The 18063-nt window shown below is 47.4% G+C and overlaps 1 protein-coding gene across 1 annotated transcript; it reads left to right on the top strand.

Annotated features, from left to right (window-relative positions):
- The first annotated feature begins 123 nt into the window (after positions 1-123).
- On the top strand, positions 124-17609 carry LOC139417595 (lysine-specific demethylase 9-like). Its single transcript, XM_071166814.1, is given in 7 exon segments — positions 124-696; positions 1212-1819; positions 10279-10416; positions 10959-11101; positions 15844-16011; positions 16571-16679; positions 17040-17609. Coding segments are annotated over 7 exon segments (2298 nt in total). The 5' UTR covers positions 124-134.
- The last annotated feature ends 454 nt before the right edge of the window (positions 17610-18063 follow it).

The raw sequence follows: 18063 nt of genomic DNA, 5'->3' as shown, positions 1-18063 counted from the left end.
AGTGCGCATGAGCTGCCCATAGACCCGAACGGATGAAAAACTACAAATACAATATCACTGAGCGCTTAAAATAACTACAAACTCCCATCGAGTTGCGCAGTATGAATTTCTAGCCCTTTAAATGTACGTGCAAAATGGCTGCGCAGGTCGACTTGGTCCGTATTAAAGTAGAAAATAAGGTAAGGGACGGTCTTGAGAAATTTGCCAAAGAAAAGAAGAAGAGGGAACTGTCACCGTCCGCGGATAACCCGCAGCCTTCATCCGAGGAGACAAAGAAAGTAAAGCTCCATCATCATCGGCACCATCATGACCCACAACATGTTCAACAGCAGCAGAATGGCCAACCACAACCACGCAACTCCAGTGCCGAAAAACCTACCCTACAACGACACCAGCAGCAGCAGCAGCATCAGCACCACAACACCAACGATGCAAAGAAGAACGCGCACCTGCAGCCTACTCTGCCTGCGCGGAAGGTGGTACGCGCAGCAGTCAAGTTGGACAGGAAGAAAGCACTTCCCCCGGTTCTGCCGCCTGGACTGTTCAATTTCACATCCCTCAAAGTAGCCGAGCCCAAGGACAAAATACAGGAGAGCAAGGAAAAGCACAGGGAGAAAGAGCTCAAACTCAAACTTAAGAAGGAAAACACAGAGGCTAACGTAAAACATGGAGTAGTCCTATATAAGAAAAAGAAAGGTAGGTTATTCTTCATTCTATTCCATTATATTAGTATGTTACCACTCTTAATGCTTGAATCTTATGCAAAGCTACAATTAAGTCAGACAAACCTATGTTTGTTTACATACGCAAAATAATCAGCCAGATGATGCACATGCAAGTTCCATGAACTTTATTTTTATTTCTATATATGTGTACATTTATATATATATTTTTATACATATGTATTTATTTTTCAATTGCCTGCCTTCTCAGACTCTATGGCACACCCACTGTAGTTAGGCCTACTTTTGTTGCAGAGAAGAAACTATGTAGCCAACAAGTTTTGCAACACTCCTAGTTGTCAACCCTGTTACCATCATGGCCACCTGGCACCTAATCATCCCCAGCTTCCAATTGGCTCTCCAGGTCGTTGCTGTAACTGAGAATGTGTTCAGTCAACTTGCCTGGTAAAATAAAGAAGTGAACCAATTGCAATATGGGTATTGACAAATTATGTGCATGGTAATGAGCTATTGTCTTCCTGTCTCCAGAGTCCCATCATGATGAGAACAGCAAGACTCAGTCGCTGGAGGAGTACCTGTTGAGAAAGAAGAAAAAGAAGCGGAGGCACCGTGAGGATGAGCGTGGTAAGACGATCCGCACGTACAACAAGGAGGTCCAGACCGTGTATGGCGGTCTGACTGACCACAGTCCTTCTGCCCGCCTTGGCCCCGTGAAGGAGGGGAAACACTGCCAGCCTGGTACAGGCGCCAACAACAACCACCTCCCCTTCCTGTCCCCCCAAGACCACTTCATCCGCAGCTCGTCTCTGCAGACAGGCTCCGTCTACGGACGCTTCATCCATGAGGAGCGCCAGGCCAACGGCGGGGCGTCGGTCCTGCACGCCTACGCTGATGAGCTGTCCTCTCTACGGCCGGGAGAGATGGAGCACTTCGCCCAGGAGTTCCTAGAGCTGGCCTTCGCTGAGAGCCCCAGAGGGGCAGCCCGCTACGCCCTGACTGTGGTGCACAGGGCTGCTGCCTTCCTACCTGACTTCCTGGACTACTTTGCCTTCAACTTCCCCTCCACGCCGGTCAAGATGGAGATCCTGGGGAAGAAGGATATAGAGACCACTACTATCGCTAACTTCCACTCTCAGGTATAGCAATACAACATTATGGAACTGGCCTGTCACTGTCCTTCTGATGTTGCCTGTGTTAGCCAGTTGCCTGTGTTACATTTAATATTAAGACTGGGAATTGCCAGGGACCTCACAATACAATATTATCACAATACTTACCCATGGAATAACATACACCCCCGCAAGGTGGGGGCCCCATGAGCTCTGGGGCCACATAATCTCTGAGGGCCCATGCACCTGTCATCGATGTCTATTTTAAAACATAGAATAAATCATTTTGACAGTAACCCTCTAAAAATTAATTTGTAAATCTTTTTAATATATATATGTTTTAGGAAGCAAAGTGTTTGTTTCTTGGGCTTCAGGACAGTGACTAAAAAAGAAACTGATTGAAAGTATGAGGGGATATCCGTGAACAAATACCGTCTGTGGTCAAGGCTGCGACGGCGCCAGTGCAATGAGTGGAGCTTACTCAGATGCTCAAATGCTCATATCAGACCGAGATCCTGATGCTTCTTTGGTAGTTCTTTATGAGTTTTAGTTTAGAAAACAATCTCTCCGTGGAAGCGACAGTTACAGGGATGGTAAAAACAGCTCGATTGCCGTAGCAACCTCGGGGAAACTGAGCAACCTCGGGGAAACTGGGAAACCTCAGGGAAACTGGGAAACCCCAGGGAAACTGGGAAGAAGGGAGTTGTGCTTCAAATACAGCAGTTCTGTAGCATCTTTAATTGAGCCTCTCATTTTCCTTAATTGCCGGCCTCAACATGTTACGGAAAAATATGAGCTGAGGACAGGTCGTCTGGATACTGGAGAGCAAATACATTGACAGATGCAAATAGATCTAAGGTCTTTAGCTGACAACAATTCTTGAGGGCTTGGAACAAAAATACCTGTTTGTGATTTCGTTCAAATCAACAAAAAAAAATATATATATATATATTTTTTTTAAATGTTATCCCTTTATCTCCCCAATTTCGTGGTATCCAATTGTTAGTAGCTACTATCTTGTCTCATCTCTACAACTCCCGTACGGGCTCGGGAGAGACGAAGGGTGAAAGTCATGCGTCCCACAATACACAACCCAACCAAGCCGCACTGCTTTTTAACACAGCGCGCATCCAACCCGGAAGCCAGCCGCACCAATGTGTCGGAGGAAACACCGTGCACCTGGCAACCTTAGCGTGCACTGCGCCCGGCCCGCCACAGGAGTCGCTGGTGCGCGATGAGACAAGGATATCCCTACCGGCCAAACCCTCCGTAACCCGGACGACGCTAGGCCAATTGTGCGTCGCCCCACGGACCTCCCGGTCATGGCCGGTTACGACAGAGCCTGGGTGCGAACCCAGAGTCTCTGCTGCCACAGCTGGCGCTGCAGTACAGCGCCCTTAACCACTGCGCACTGTTTTTGGTGTGGGAGGCCCCGTTCAAATCAAATTTTATTGGTCACATACACATATTTAACAGATGTTATTGTGGGTGTAGTGAAAAGCTTGTGTTCCTAGCTCCAACAGTGCAGTAATATCTAACAATACACAACAAGACGCACAAATCTAAAAGTAAATGAATGGAATTAAGAAATATATAAATATTAGGACGAGCAATGTTAGTCTAGTGTGTGTGTGTGTGTGTGTGTGTGTGTGTGTGTGTGTGTGTGTGTGTATATATATGTATATATGGGATGGGATGTATAAACATCATGGACAGTATGTTGGTATACTAAATATTCTGCAGAATGGGCTCCCGAGTCGCGCAACGGTCCCAGTGCTTGAGGTGTCACTATAGACACCCTGATTTGAATCCAGGCTGTATCACAACCGGCCATGATTGGGAGTCCCATAGGGCAGCGCACAATTGGCCCAGCATTGTCCAGGTTTGGCCGGCGTCGGCAGTCATTGTAAAAAAGTTTTTTTTCTTAATTCACTTGCCAAGTTAAATAAAGGTTAAATAAATTTGTGCTTTCAGTTTTGTGCGAATGCTGCCATCTATCCACGGTTTTTGGTGTGGTTATGTTTTTATGGTAACAGTGGGAACAACATCCCATACAGTGCATTTGGAAAGTATTCAGACCCATTGACCTTTTCCACATTTTGTTAAGTTACAGCCTTATTCTAAAATTGATTAAAACAATTATAATTTAATCCTCATCAGTATACACACTACTCCATAATGAGAAAGCAAAAACAGGTTTTAAGAAATGTTTGCTAATTTACTACAATTAAGAAACCGATACCTTATTTACATTCAGTTGAAGTCGGAAGGTTACATACACTTAGGTAGGAGTCATTAAAACTCGTTTTTCAACCACTCCACACATTTCTTGTTAACAAACTATAATTTTGGCATGTCGGTTAGGACATCTACTTTGTGCATGACATAAGTAATTTTTCCAACAATTGTTTACAGACAGATTATAATAATTATAATTCACTGTATCACAATTCCAGTGGGTCAGAAGTTTACATACACTAAGATGGCTGTGCCTTTTAAACCGATTGGAAAATTCCAGAAAATTATGTCATGGCTTTAGAAGCTTCTGATAGGTTAATTGACATTATTTGAGTCAATTGGAGGTGTACCTGTGGATGTATTTCAAGCTCATTGCCTCTTTGCTTGACATCATGGGAAAATTGAAAGAAATCAGCCAAGACCTCAGAAAATAAATTGTAGACCTCCACAAGTCTGGTTCATCCTTGGGAGCAATTTCCAAATGCCTGAAGGTACTATGTTTATCTGTACAAACAATAGTACGCAAGTATAAACACCATGGGACCACGCAGCCGTCATACCGCTCAGGAAGGAGATGCGTTCTGTCTCCTAGAGATGAACGTACTTTGGTGCGAAAAGTGCAAATCAATCCCAGAACAACAGCAAAGGACCTTGTGAAGATGCTGGAGGAAACAGGTACAAAAGTATCTATATCCACAATAAAACAAGTCCTATATCGACATAACCTGAAAGGCCACTCAGCAAGGAAGAAGCCACTGCTCCAAAACCACCATAAAAAAGCCAGATTACGGTTTGCAACTGGACATGGGGACAAAGATCGTACTTTGTACTCTGGTCTAATGAAACAAAAATAGAACTGTTTGGCCATAATGACCATCGTTATGTTTGGTGGAAAAAGGGGGAGGCTTGCAAGCTGAAGAACACCATCCCAATTGTGAAGCACAGGGGCGGCAGCATCATGTTATGGGGGTGCTATGCTGCAGGAGGGACTGGTGCACTTCACAAAATAGATGGCATCATGGGGGGGAAAATTATGTGGATATATTGAAGCAACATCTCAAGACATCAGTCAGGAAGTTAAAGCTTGGTCGCAAATGGGTCTTCCAAATGGACAATGACCCCAAGCATACTTCCAAAGTTGTGGCAAAAAGTCTTAAGGACAACAGTCAAGGTATTGGAGTGGCCATCACAAAGCCCGGACCTCAATCCCATAGAACATTTTGGGGCAGAACTGAAAAAGCGTGTACGAGCAAGGAGGCCTACAAACCTGACTCATTTACACCAGCTCTGCCACTTATTGTGGGAAGCTTGTGGAAGGCTACCCGAAATGTTTGACCCAAGTTAAACAATTTAAAGGCAACACTACCAAATACTAATTGAGTGTATGTAAACTTCTGACCCACTGGGCATGTGGTGAATGAAATAAAAGCTGAAATAAATCATTCTCTCTACTATTATTCTGACATTTCACATTCTTAAAGTAAAGTGGTGATCATAACTGACCGAAGACGGGGAATTTTTACTAGGATTAAATGTCAGGAATTGTGAAAAACTGAGTTTAAATGTATTTGGCTAAGGCGTATGTAAACATCCGACTTCAACTGTAAGTATTCAAACTCTTTGCTATGAGACTCGTAATTGGGCTCAGGTGCATCCTGTTTCCATTGATCCACCCTGAGATGTTACTACAACTTGATTGGAGTCCACCTGTGGTAAATTCAATTGATTGGAAAGGCACACACCTGTCTATATACGGTCCCACAGTTGTCAGAGCAAAAACCAAGCCATGAGGTCGAAGGAATTGTCCGTAGAGCTCCGAGACAGGATTGTGTCAAGGCACAGATCGGGGGAAGGGTACCAAAACATTTCTGCAGCATTGAAGGTCCCCAAAATCACAGTGACCTCCGTCATTTTTAAATGGAAGAAGTTTGGAACCACCAAGACTCTTCCTAGAGTTGGCCAAACTGAGCAATCAGGGGAGAAGGGCCTTGGTCAGGGAGGTGACCAAGAAACCTGATGGTCACACTTACAGAGCTCCAGAGTTCCTCTGTTGAGATAGGAGAACCTTCCAGAAGGACAACCATCTCTGCAGCACTCCACCAATCAGGCCTTTATGGTAGAATGGCCAGACGGAAGCCACTCCAGTAAAAGGCTCATGACAGCCAGCTTGGAGTTTGCTAAAAAGCACCTAAAGGACTCTGACCATGAAAACAAGATTATCTGTTCTGACGAAACCAAGATTGAACTCTTTTGCCTGAATGCCAAATGTCACGTCTGGAAGAAACCTGGCACCATCCCTAAAGTGAAGCATGGTGGTTGCAGCATCATGCTGTGGGGATGTTTTTCAGCGGCAGGGACTGGGAGACTAGTCAGGTTTGAGGGAAAGATGAACGGAGAAAAGTCCAGAGATCCTTGAAGAAAACCTGCTCCAGTGCGCTCAGAACCTCAGATTGGGGCGAAGGTTCACCTTCCAACAGGACAATGACCCTAAGCACACAGCCAAGACAACGCAGGAGTGGCTTCGGGACAAGTCTCTGAATGTCCTTGAGTGGCCCAGCCAGAGCCCGGACTTGAACCAGATCGAACATATCTGGAGAGACCTGAAAAAAGCTGTGCAGTGACGCTCCCCATCCAACCTGACAGCGCTTGTGAGGTTCTGCAGTGAAGAATTGGAGAAACTCCCCAAATACAGGTGTGCTAAGCTTGTAGCGTCATACCCAAGAAGACTCGAAGCTGTAATTGCTGTCAAAGGTGCTTCAACAAAGTACTGAGTTAAGGGTCTGAATACTTATGTAAATATATTTCAGTTATTTTTTATACATTTGCAAAAATAACCAAAAATCTCTGTTTGCTTTGTAATTATGAGGTATTGTTTGTAGATTGAGGGGGGGGGGGGACTATTTAATCCATTTTAGAATAAGGCTCTAACTTAACAAAATGTGGAAAAAGTCACGGGTCTGAGTACTTTCTGAATGCACTGGATGTACTTCGTTATGAATTCAGTCACGGTGATTCTCAGAGACAACCCGGAACATATCCCAGTCCGCATGATCATCTTGAAGCATGGATTCCGATTGGTCAGGCCAGCATTGAATGGACCTTAGTCCTTTACAGGTGAACCGGCATTTGAGTTGTCTCTTATCTCTGGTATATCAGAGTCCCTTATCTCTGGTATATCTTGGCATGCATCATTCAAGACTACATTTTAATTGTGTGCACCTCAATGGACATATAATGCAGAATACTCAATATAGAAAACAGTCGGACCCGCAACCAGAACCTACAGGCCGCGGTGAAAACACTTCAGGGGAGTCTCTCAAGTTGGATTTAATTTAATTTACCTTGAATATTGCAGCCCATTTGTATAGGCTATTCAACAATAAATAGTGGCTGAATTTATTCTCAAACTGACTACTTTTTTCCTTAATGTTTGGCTATTTAATAAGCTAGTGTTTTGAGGTTGGACAAACTGTATTGTTTGGCATAAATAGACTGGTTTTACACACAACTTCCTGTCCAAGCTGGGAGTGATTGTGAGGACGGCTCATGTCATGCAGGTTCAGGTAGCCTTTACAGGACAGTTGTATATTCTGTGGTCCAGAGAAACGGCGTTACGCCAGTGGATACTTACAGTAGGTGCTGATACTATTTGTATTGCGATTCTCACGATTCTATGTGTTTTGCAAATTGCTACTGCGATTGTATTGCGATTTGATGTTCCTAACATATTGCTCACCATACAGTGCATTCAGAAAGTATTCAGACCCCTTCACTTTTTCCACATTTTGTTAAGTTAGAGCCTTATTCTACAATTAATTTGTTTTTTTTCTCATCAGTCTACACACAATAATAAACGTTTTTAGATTTCTTTGCAAAGTTATATTTAAAATAAATACATACATATATATATATATATCTATCACAATTTACATAAGTATTCAGACCCTTTACTCAGTACTTTGATGAAGCAGCTTTGGCAGGGATTACAGTTTTGAGTCTTCTTGGGTATGGTGCTACAAGCTTGGCACACCTGTATTTGGGGAGTTTCTCTCATTCTTCTCTGCAGATCCTCTCAAGCTCTGTCAGGTTTGATGAAGAGCATATTTTTTCTGGTCTCAGTGTGCTTAGGGTCGTTGTCCTTTTGGAAGGTGAACCTTCCCCCAAGTCTGAGGTCCTGAGTGCTCTGGAGCATCTTTTCATCGTGGACCTCTCTTTACTTTGCTCCTTTCATCTTTTTCTCACTGCTGACTAGTCTTCCAGTCCCTGCCGCTGAAAAACATTCCCACAACTTGATGCTGCCATCACCATGCTTCACTATAGGGATGGTATTGGTCAGGTGATGAGCAGTGTCTGGTTTCCTCCAGACGTGATGCTTTGCGTCCAGGATAAAGAGTTCAGTCTTGTTTCTCATGGTCTGAGAGTCCTTTAGGTGACTTTTGCAAACTCAAAGTGGGCTGTCATGTGCCTTTTACTTAGGAGTGGCTTCCGTCTGGCCACTCTACCATAAAGGCGTGGAGTGGAGTGCTGCAGAGATTGTTGTCCTTCTGGAAGATTCTCCCATCTCCACAGAGGAACTCTAGAGCTCTGACAGAGCTCCAATCGGGTTCTTGGTCACCTTCCTGAACAAGGCCCTTCTCCACCGATTGCTCAGATTGGCCGGTGGCCAGCTCTAGTAAGAGTCTTGGTGGTTCCAAACTTCTTCCCTGTGTTCTTGGGGACCTTCAATGCTGCAGAATTGCTTTGGTACCCTTCCCCCGATCTGTGCCTCGACACAATCCTGTCTCGGAGCTCTAAGGACAATTCTTTCGACCTCATGGCTTGGTTTTTGCTCTGACATGCACTGTCAACTGTGGGACCTTATATAGACAGATGTGTGCCTTTCCAAATCATGTCCAATCAATTGAATTTACCACAGGTGGACTCCACTCAAGTCGTAGAAACATCTCGTTTTTTATTTTTAATACATTTGCAAAAATGTTTTTTAAAAGCAGTTTTCGCCTTGACATTATGGGGTGTTGTGTTTAGATTAATGAAGAAAAAATGTATTGAATCCATTTTAGAATAAGGCTGTAGGTGAAGGGGTGAAGGGGTCTGAATACTTTCCAAATGCACTGTATTTCTGCTTCAGAAGGACAAGAGAGCCATGAGAAATTAGTTTTGATCAGTCATGGAAATAAAAGTGCTGAAAATAAATTGTTTCCATACATCAAAAGAAGATGAAGAACAAGCTATGAGGGAAAAAATCTGGAGTTTTGGTGCAAGTACAGCCGACTAGCACCAAAATAATATGGCCATAATGTCAATAATATCCCGATATGTAACTGTATCAATGTTTCCCCCGTCACATAAATATGCTGGCAGACCAACCCTGGTCCTGGAGAGTTACAGGCTGTGCAGGGTTTGTTCCATCCCATCGTCAAGACCTCAACCAGCCTGATCATGTGATTGACTGTGAATCAGGTGTTATAGCTTTGTTTGGGTTATAGCTGTGTACCCACCAGTACTTATCTTAGACAAAGTTATGAATGAGCTCAACAGCCAGTCTGTTAGCCATCCAATAGTTATTTCATTCCAAGGTACACCAATGTTAAGTCTATAGCTGAACTCCTGACAAGTTCTCCCTGTTGCTCTGCTCCCTACAGGCCTAATAGAGTGGCTCTAGACTTGTTCCATGACGTTTTACTGTTGTGTTTGACCAGACCAATGGATTCTCATAGGGCTGACACTACCACACACACAGTTTATACAGTGCTCTGTGCAGTTTACACAGACAATTAGCCAATTAGTTGAATGCAGCATTTCCACTGCAATATCCAAGTGCTACTAATGGTTTGAGGGGAGGAAAATGAATGCAAGGCACTGCTTGATTATGTTGCACTAACTAACTAACTAACTAACTAGGGCTAGCTAAATGTTGGAAAGCCTTGGACAGCTCCATGCGCACCAAACCATCCACCTGGGTCAGTTTTAGTCCAATATCATAATGATATATTAAAGCCTGAAGCCAATGCACATTGGCATTGCATTAATTTCAGATTGAGCCAAATCAACATTACCTCTCCACCTGTGTGCTGACTGTAGGTGGGTCGGACCAGGCTGGCCCCATGAAACGGATCAGTCTGGTCTGACCTCTGACCTCTCTCCCTGTCCTGTAGGTGGGGTGGACCTACTGCTCGGGGACGTACTGGGCCGGTCCCATGAGACAGATCAGTCTGGTCTGACCTCTGACCTCTCTCCCTGTCTTGTAGGTCGGGCGGACCTACTGCTCGGGGACATACCGGGCCGGTCCCATGAGGCAGATCAGTCTGGTGGGAGCCATGGCAGAGGAGGTGGGGGACTACTTCCCAGAGTTCTTGGACATGCTGGAGGAGTCCCCCTTTCTGAAGGTCAGAGGATGAGAGAATGGATGTTGGTGCTTGGAATTTATCAAATGATTAATATAAAACAACCTTCTTTCTATTTATTCTTACTAGCCTCCTGGCCATAGTTTTACAACTGAAATGTAGGTCTATGGTTTATGTGTAGGCCTATAGCTATGGTTGGTTATGTGTAGGCCTATAGCTATGGTTGCTTTATGTGTAGGCCTATAGCTATGGTTGCTTTATGTGTAGGCCTATAGCTATGGTTGCTTTATGTGTAGGCCTATAGCTATGGTTGCTTTATGTGTAGGCCTATAGCTATGGTTGCTTTATGTGTAGGCCTATAGCTATGGTTGCTTTATGTGTAGGCCTATAGCTATGGTTGCTTTATGTGTAGGCCTATAGCTATGGTTGCTTTATGTGTAGGCCTATAGCTATGGTAAACTGACTGAAGTCAGACAAATTTAGTTATTGCTGATCATTTCTGTCTCAATGTAGGCCTTCAATTTTTTTTGAATTAATCATTGTATATGCAGAGCATGATTGTCACTGAAACGCTGTCTGTCCAGATGACCCTACCTTGGGGCAGTCTCTCCAGCCTGAAGCTGGACTGTCGTTCCCAGAGTGATGATGGGCCCATCATGTGGGTCCGGCCGGGTGAGCAGATGGTGCCAACCGCTGACATGCCCAAGTCACCCTTCAAACGACGCAGGTAGCCGAAACATCCCAGGACTTTTATCATAGTAACACAGTAATTAATATAGTAATAACATAGTATTACTATATGTGACCTAACGCATAATACGCCTCCTTATAGGAGTATCATTTATTAGTTTATGACAGTGTAGCTCTACTCCCTCTCTTCGCTACCCATTCCTCCTTTCCTTTTCCACTCCTCTCTGTCCTTAGTCTCCCTCCATCTCTTTCCCACTCCTCCTCTGTCCTCACTGTCTCCCTCCATCTGTTTCCCACTCCTCCTCTGTCCTCACTGTCTCCCTCCCATCTTTTCCCATTCCTCCTCTCTGTCCTCACTGTCTCCCTCCATCTCTTTCCCACTCCTCCTCTGTCCTCACTGTCTCCCTCCATCTCTTTCCCACTCCTCCTCTGTCCTCACTGTCTCCCTCCATCTCTTTCCCACTCCTCCTCTGTCCTCACTGTCTCCCTCCATCTCTTTCCCACTCCTCCTCTGTCCTCACTGTCTCCCTCCATCTCTTTCCCACTCCTCCTCTGTCCTCACTGTCTCCCTCCATCTCTTTCCCATTCCTCCTCTGTCCTCACTGTCTCCCTCCATCTCTTTCCCACTCCTCCTCTGTCCTCACTGTCTCCCTCCATCTCTTTCCCACTCCTCCTCTGTCCTCACTGTCTCCCTCCATCTCTTTCCCACTCCTCCTCTGTCCTCACTGTCTCCCTCCATCTCTTTCCCACTCCTCCTCTGTCCTCACTGTCTCCCTCCATCTCTTTCCCACTCCTCCTCTGTCCTCACTGTCTCCCTCCATCTCTTTCCCACTCCTCCTCTGTCCTCACTGTCTCCCTCCATCTCTTTCCCACTCCTCCTCTGTCCTCACTGTCTCCCTCCATCTCTTTCACATTCCTCCTCTGTCCTCACTGTCTCCCTCCATCTCTTTCCACTCCTCCTCTGTCCTCACTGTCTCCCTCCATCCCCTTTCCATTCCTCCTCTGTCCTCACTGTCTCCCTCCCATCTCTTTCCCATTCCTCCTCTGTCCTCACTGTCTCCCTCCATCTCTTTCCCATTCCTCCTCTGTCCTCACTGTCTCCCTCCATCTCTTTCCCACTCCTCCTCTCTGTCCTCACTGTCTCCCTCCCGTCTCTTTCCCATTCCTCCTCTGTCCTCACTGTCTCCCTCCGTCTCTTTCCCATTCCTCCTCTGTCCTCACTGTCTCTCTCCCATCTCTTTCCCATTCCTCCTCTGTCCTCACTGTCTCCCTCCATCTCTTTCCCATTCCTCCTCTGTCCTCACTGTCTCCCTCCCTCCCATCTCTTTCCCATTCCTCCTCTGTCCTCACTGTCTCCCTCCCATCTCTTTCCCACTCCTCCTCTGTGCTCACTGTCTCCTCCCTCCCGTCTCTTTCCCATTCCTCCTCTGTCCTCACTGTCTCCCTCCGTCTCTTTCCCATTCCTCCTCTGTCCTCACTGTCTCTCTCCCATCTCTTTCCCACTCCTCCTCTGTCCTCACTGTCTCCCTCCCATCTCTTTCCCACTCCTCCTCTCTGTGCTCACTGTCTCCTCCCTCCCATCTCTTTTCCATTCCTCCTCTCTGTCCTCACTGTCTCCCTCCCATCTCTTTCCCATTCCTCCTCTGTCCTCACTGTCTCCCTCCCATCTCTTTCCCATTCCTCCTCTTTCCTCACTGTATCCCTCCCTCCCATCTCTTTCCCACTCCTCCTCTGTCCTCACTGTCTCCCTCCATCTCTTTCCCATTCCTCCTCTGTCCTCACTGTCTCCCTCCCATCTCTTTCCCATTCCTCCTCTGTCCTCACTATCTCCCTCCCATCTCTTTCCCATTCCTCCTCTGTCCTCACTGTCTCCCTCCCATCTCTTTCCCACTCCTCCTCTGTCCTCACTGTCTCCCTCCCATCTCTTTCCCACTCCTCCTCTCTGTCCTCACTGTCTCCCTCCCATCTCTTTCCCACTCCTCCTCTCTGTCCTCACTGTCTCCTCCCTCCCATCTCTTTCCCACTCCTCCTCTCTGTCCTCACTGTCGCCCTCCCATCTCTTTCCCATTCCTCCTCTGTCCTCACTGTCGCCCTCCCATCTCTTTCCCATTCCTCCTCTCTGTCCTCACTGTCTCCCTCCCATCTCTTTCCCATTCCTCTTCTCTGTCCTCACTGTCTCCTCCCTCCCATCTCTTTCCCACTCCTCCTCTGTCCTTACTGTCTCCCTCCCATCTCTTTCCCATTCCTCTCCTCTGTCCTCACTGTCTCCCTCATCTCTTTCCCATTCCTCCTCTGTCCTCACTGTCGCCCTCCCATCTCTTTCCCATTCCTCCTCTCTGTCCTCACTGTCTCCCTCCCATCTCTTTCCCATTCCTCCTCTCTGTCCTCACTGTCTCCCTCCCATCTCTTTCCCATTCCTCTTCTCTGTCCTCACTGTCTCCTCCCTCCCATCTCTTTCCCACTCCTCCTCTGTCCTCACTGTCTCCCTCCCATCTCTTTCCCATTCCTCTCCTCTGTCCTCACTGTCTCCCTCTCATCTCTTTCCCATTCCTCCTCTGTCCTCACTGTCTCCCTCCCTCCCATCTCTTTCCCATTCCTCCTCTGTCCTCACTGTCTCCCTCCCTCCCATCTCTTTCCCATTCGTCCTCTGTCCTCACTGTCTCCCTCCCTCCCATCTCTTTCCCACTCCTCCTCTGTCCTCACTGTCTCCCTCCCTCCCATCTCTTTCCCATTCCTCCTCTGTCCTCACTGTCTCCCTCCCTCCCATCTCTTTCCCATTCCTCCTCTGTGCTCACTGTCTCCTCCCTCCCATCTCTTTCCCATTCCTCCTCTCTGTCTCCCTCCCATCTCTTTCCCATTCCTCCTCTCTGTCCTCACTGTCTCCCTCCCATCTCTTTCCCACTCCTCCTCTGTCCTCACTGTTTCCCTCCCTCCCATCTCTTTCCCATTCCTCCTCTCTGTCCTCACTGTCTCCCTCCCATCTCTTTCCCACTCCTCCTCTGTCCTCACTGTTTCCCTCCCTCCCATATCTTTCCCATTCCTCCTCTGTCCTCACTGTCTCCTCCCTCCCATCTCTTTCCCATTCCTCCTCTCTGTCCTCACTGTCTCCCTCCCATCTCTTTCCCATTCCTCCTCTGTCCTCACTGTCTCCCTCCATCTCTTTCGCATTCCTCCTCTGTCCTCACTGTCTCCCTCCCATCTCTTTCCCACTCCTCCTCTGTCCTCACTGTCTCCTCCCTCCCATCTCTTTCCCATTCCTCCTCTGTCCTCACTGTCTCCCTCCCATCTCTTTCCCATTCCTCCTCTCTGTGCTCACTGTCTCCTCCCTCCCATCTCTTTCCCATTCCTCCTCTCTGTGCTCACTGTCTCCTCCCTCCCATCTCTTTCCCATTCCTCCTCTCTGTCCTCACTGTCTCCCTCCCATCTCTTTCCCACTCCTCCTCTGTCCTCACTGTCGCCCTCCCATCTCTTTCCCATTCCTCCTCTGTCCTCACTGTCTCCCTCCCATCTCTTTCCCATTCCTCCTCTCTGTCCTCACTGTCTCCCTCCCATCTCTTTCCCATTCCTCCTCTCTGTCCTCACTGTCTCCCTCCCATCTCTTTCTCATTCCTCTTCTCTGTCCTCACTGTCTCCTCCCTCCCATCTCTTTCCCACTCCTCCTCTGTCCTCACTGTCTCCCTCCCATCTCTTTCCCATTCCTCTCCTCTGTCCTCACTGTCTCCCTCCCATCTCTTTCCCACTCCTCCTCTGTCCTCACTGTTTCCCTCCCTCCCATATCTTTCCCATTCCTCCTCTGTCCTCACTGTCTCCTCCTTCCCATCTCTTTCCCACTCCTCCTCTCTGTCCTCACTGTCTCCCTCCCATCTCTTTCCCATTCCTCCTCTGTCCTCACTGTCTCCCTCCATCTCTTTCGCATTCCTCCTCTGTCCTCACTGTCTCCCTCCCATCTCTTTCCCACTCCTCCTCTGTCCTCACTGTCTCCTCCCTCCAATCTCTTTCCCATTCCTCCTCTGTCCTCACTGTCTCCCTCCCATCTCTTTCCCATTCCTCCTCTCTGTGCTCACTGTCTCCTCCCTCCCATCTCTTTCCCATTCCTCCTCTCTGTGCTCACTGTCTCCTCCCTCCCATCTCTTTCCCATTCCTCCTCTCTGTCCTCACTGTCTCCCTCCCATCTCTTTCCCACTCCTCCTCTGTGCTCACTGTCTCCTCCCTCCCATCTCTTTCCCATTCCTCCTCTCTGTGCTCACTGTCTCCTCCCTCCCATCTCTTTCCCATTCCTCCTCTCTGTCCTCACTGTCTCCTCCCTCCCATCTCTTTCCCATTCCTCCTCTCTGTCTTCACTGTCTCCCTCCCATCTCTTTCCCATTCCTCCTCACTGTCCTCACTGTCTCCCTCCCATCTCTTTCCCATTCCTCCTCTCTGTCCTCACTGTCTCCCTCCCATCTCTTTCCCATTCCTCCTCTCTGTCCTCACTGTCTCCTCCCTCCCATCTCTTTCCCACTCCTCCTCTGTGATCACTGTCTCCTCCCTCCCATCTCTTTCACCATTCCTCCTCTCTGTGCTCACTGTCTCCTCCCTCCCATCTCTTTCCCATTCCTCCTCTCTGTCCTCACTGTCTCCCTCCCATCTCTTTCCCATTCCTCCTCTCTGTCCTCACTGTCTCCCTCCCATCTCTATCCCATTCGTCCTCTCTGTCATCACTGTCTCCCTCCCATCTCTTTCCCATTCCTCCTCTCTTCCTCTTCTCTGCTGGTGGTTGACTCTCCCTTTCCTCTATAGGTCCATGAATGAGATAAAGAACCTTCACTACCTGCCCAGGGCCAGTGAGCCCAGAGAGGTGCTGTTTGAGGACCGAACCAGGGCTCATGCTGACCACGTGGGCCAGAGCTTCGACTGGCAGAGTACGGCAGCAGTGGGCGTGCTGAAGGCTGTGCAGTTTGGGGAATGGTGGGTTTTTACTGAAAGTAGGGCAGTTTGGGGAATGTTGAGTTTTTACTGAAAGTAGGGCAGTTTGGGGAATGGTGGGTTTTTACTGAAAGTAGGGCAGTTTGGGGAATGGTGGGTTTTTACTGAAAGTAGGGCAGTTTGGGGAATGGTGGGTTTTTACTGAAAGTAGGGCAGTTTTGGGATTGGTGGGTTTTCACTGAAAGTAGGGCAGTTTGGGGAATGGTGGGTTTTCACTGAAAGTAGGGCAGTTTGGGGAATGGTGGGTTTTCACTGAAAGTAGGGCAGTTTGGGGAATGATGGGTTTTTACTGAAAGTAGGGCAGTTTGGGGAATGTTGAGTGTTTAGGAAGTGTTTGGTATTCATTCAGGTCTGCTTGGCTCTCAGCAGCAATGCAGTATGACTATGATGGTGAAATAATTCCAGTTTGGGATGCTTCATCCAGAGTTTCTGTTGTTATCACGGATTCCTGTTATTTGTTCAACTAATTTGTCTCTTCACCCTTGATTCCACATTGTATCAACATTTGTGTAGGTGTGAACTAACGGTCTTTGATCTACAGGAGTGCGCGTCCGAGGATAACCAAAGATGTGGTGTGTTTCCACGCAGAAGACTTTAACGATGTGGTCCAGAGGCTGCAGCTGGATCTGTACGAGCCCCCTGTGTCTCAGGTAGGAACTGAGCTCTTATTGAACCTTGAATCTGTTAGGGTGATGCATGAACCTCCTCTATATGGGATCATAGCAGATCAGATGTCTGATAGGCTTATTCATAAACAGGATCAGACTTGAGGGGGAACGCCTTGGCGTGGATGACATAATAGGCCATTTAGTGAGTCAGTTTAGAGCTTTAATTTGCAGAGTCTTTATTCTGGTCCCAGAGAATGACCAATTCTGCATGATCTTCTCTGGAGTTTTCTGGAATTCAGTTCAGTGTTGAAGATACCAGGCAGGTGTGACAGGACAGACGTAGTACTGCTGTGTGGGAATGGATCAGGTGGGCCTACCTCTAATCCTCGTCTCTCTCTGCAGTGTGTCCAGTGGGTAGACGATGCCAAGCTGAACCAGCTGAGGCGGGAGGGTATCCACTACGTGCGGGTGCAGCTGTGTGACGACGACATTTACTTCATCCCCCGTAACGTCATCCACCAGTTCAAGACTGTGTCGGCAGTCTGCAGCCTGGCCTGGCACATCCGCCTCAGACAGTACCATGACGAGAAGGACTGCGGAGAACACGCCCTACACAAGCCCAACGACCAGAGCACAACATCGGGTCAATTCTTCTCATCCTCCCCGGCCCAGCCAGGTGCCAAAGTGCCCTACTGTGCCGATCTGCAGGCACAGAGAGACAAGACTGAGGAACCAGTGTTTCAGAGGCCTACTACTCCACCTAGAGAACCCCGGCCAGCCCGTCCTCAGTCTGCCAAGTCTGCACACCTGCCCCCTCCCGTGCTGGACATCAGCCCCTTGCCACATGCTCCCTCTGGTTCTGGTTCTAACCCCTCCACTGTAGAGCCGAGGCCTCCCCCTGGTCTAGACTACAACTCCCCGTGACCCCACCATGATGTACAGCGTCACCGCCCCACTGACTTCTTCAAATGACCTTCCCTCCTCTTTACTCCTTTAACTATGTTTACTACCCTCTAAGGAAGAGCAGTTTATTTAAAGGAATGTGACTGTGTGCGCTTATGACACTTTCTGAAAATGTTATTCTTGAACTTCTTCTCTTTTAAATTATTCAGATTAGAAAGTATTATTTTTATTTGTAAATTCAGTATCAGAGACAAGCTTAGAAATATTTTTTTTCTTAGCCAAAGTGTGAAATGTTCATTTAGGAACATTTGTCAGAAAAAGTGTCTGTGTTTATTTGTTAGTACCTGAAACTGAGGTCCCTCTGGGGAGTTTCCTAACTGGCTTCGAGAGTTACCAAGTTACCAAGGCAACTCGCATTGCCAGTCAAGAGAGACTACCAAGGTGTACAGTATATCATGTACATTGCCTAATTGTTTTTTAGATAAAAGTGCCTGCCACCCGAAGAACAGCAATCAGTCTCAAA

This window comes from Oncorhynchus clarkii, chromosome 9 (genome assembly GCF_045791955.1).
Source record: "Oncorhynchus clarkii lewisi isolate Uvic-CL-2024 chromosome 9, UVic_Ocla_1.0, whole genome shotgun sequence".
Lineage (NCBI taxonomy): Eukaryota > Metazoa > Chordata > Actinopteri > Salmoniformes > Salmonidae > Oncorhynchus > Oncorhynchus clarkii.
The sequence above is the reverse complement of the archived record's forward strand: the minus strand, read 5'-3'. Positions and strand labels throughout refer to the sequence as shown.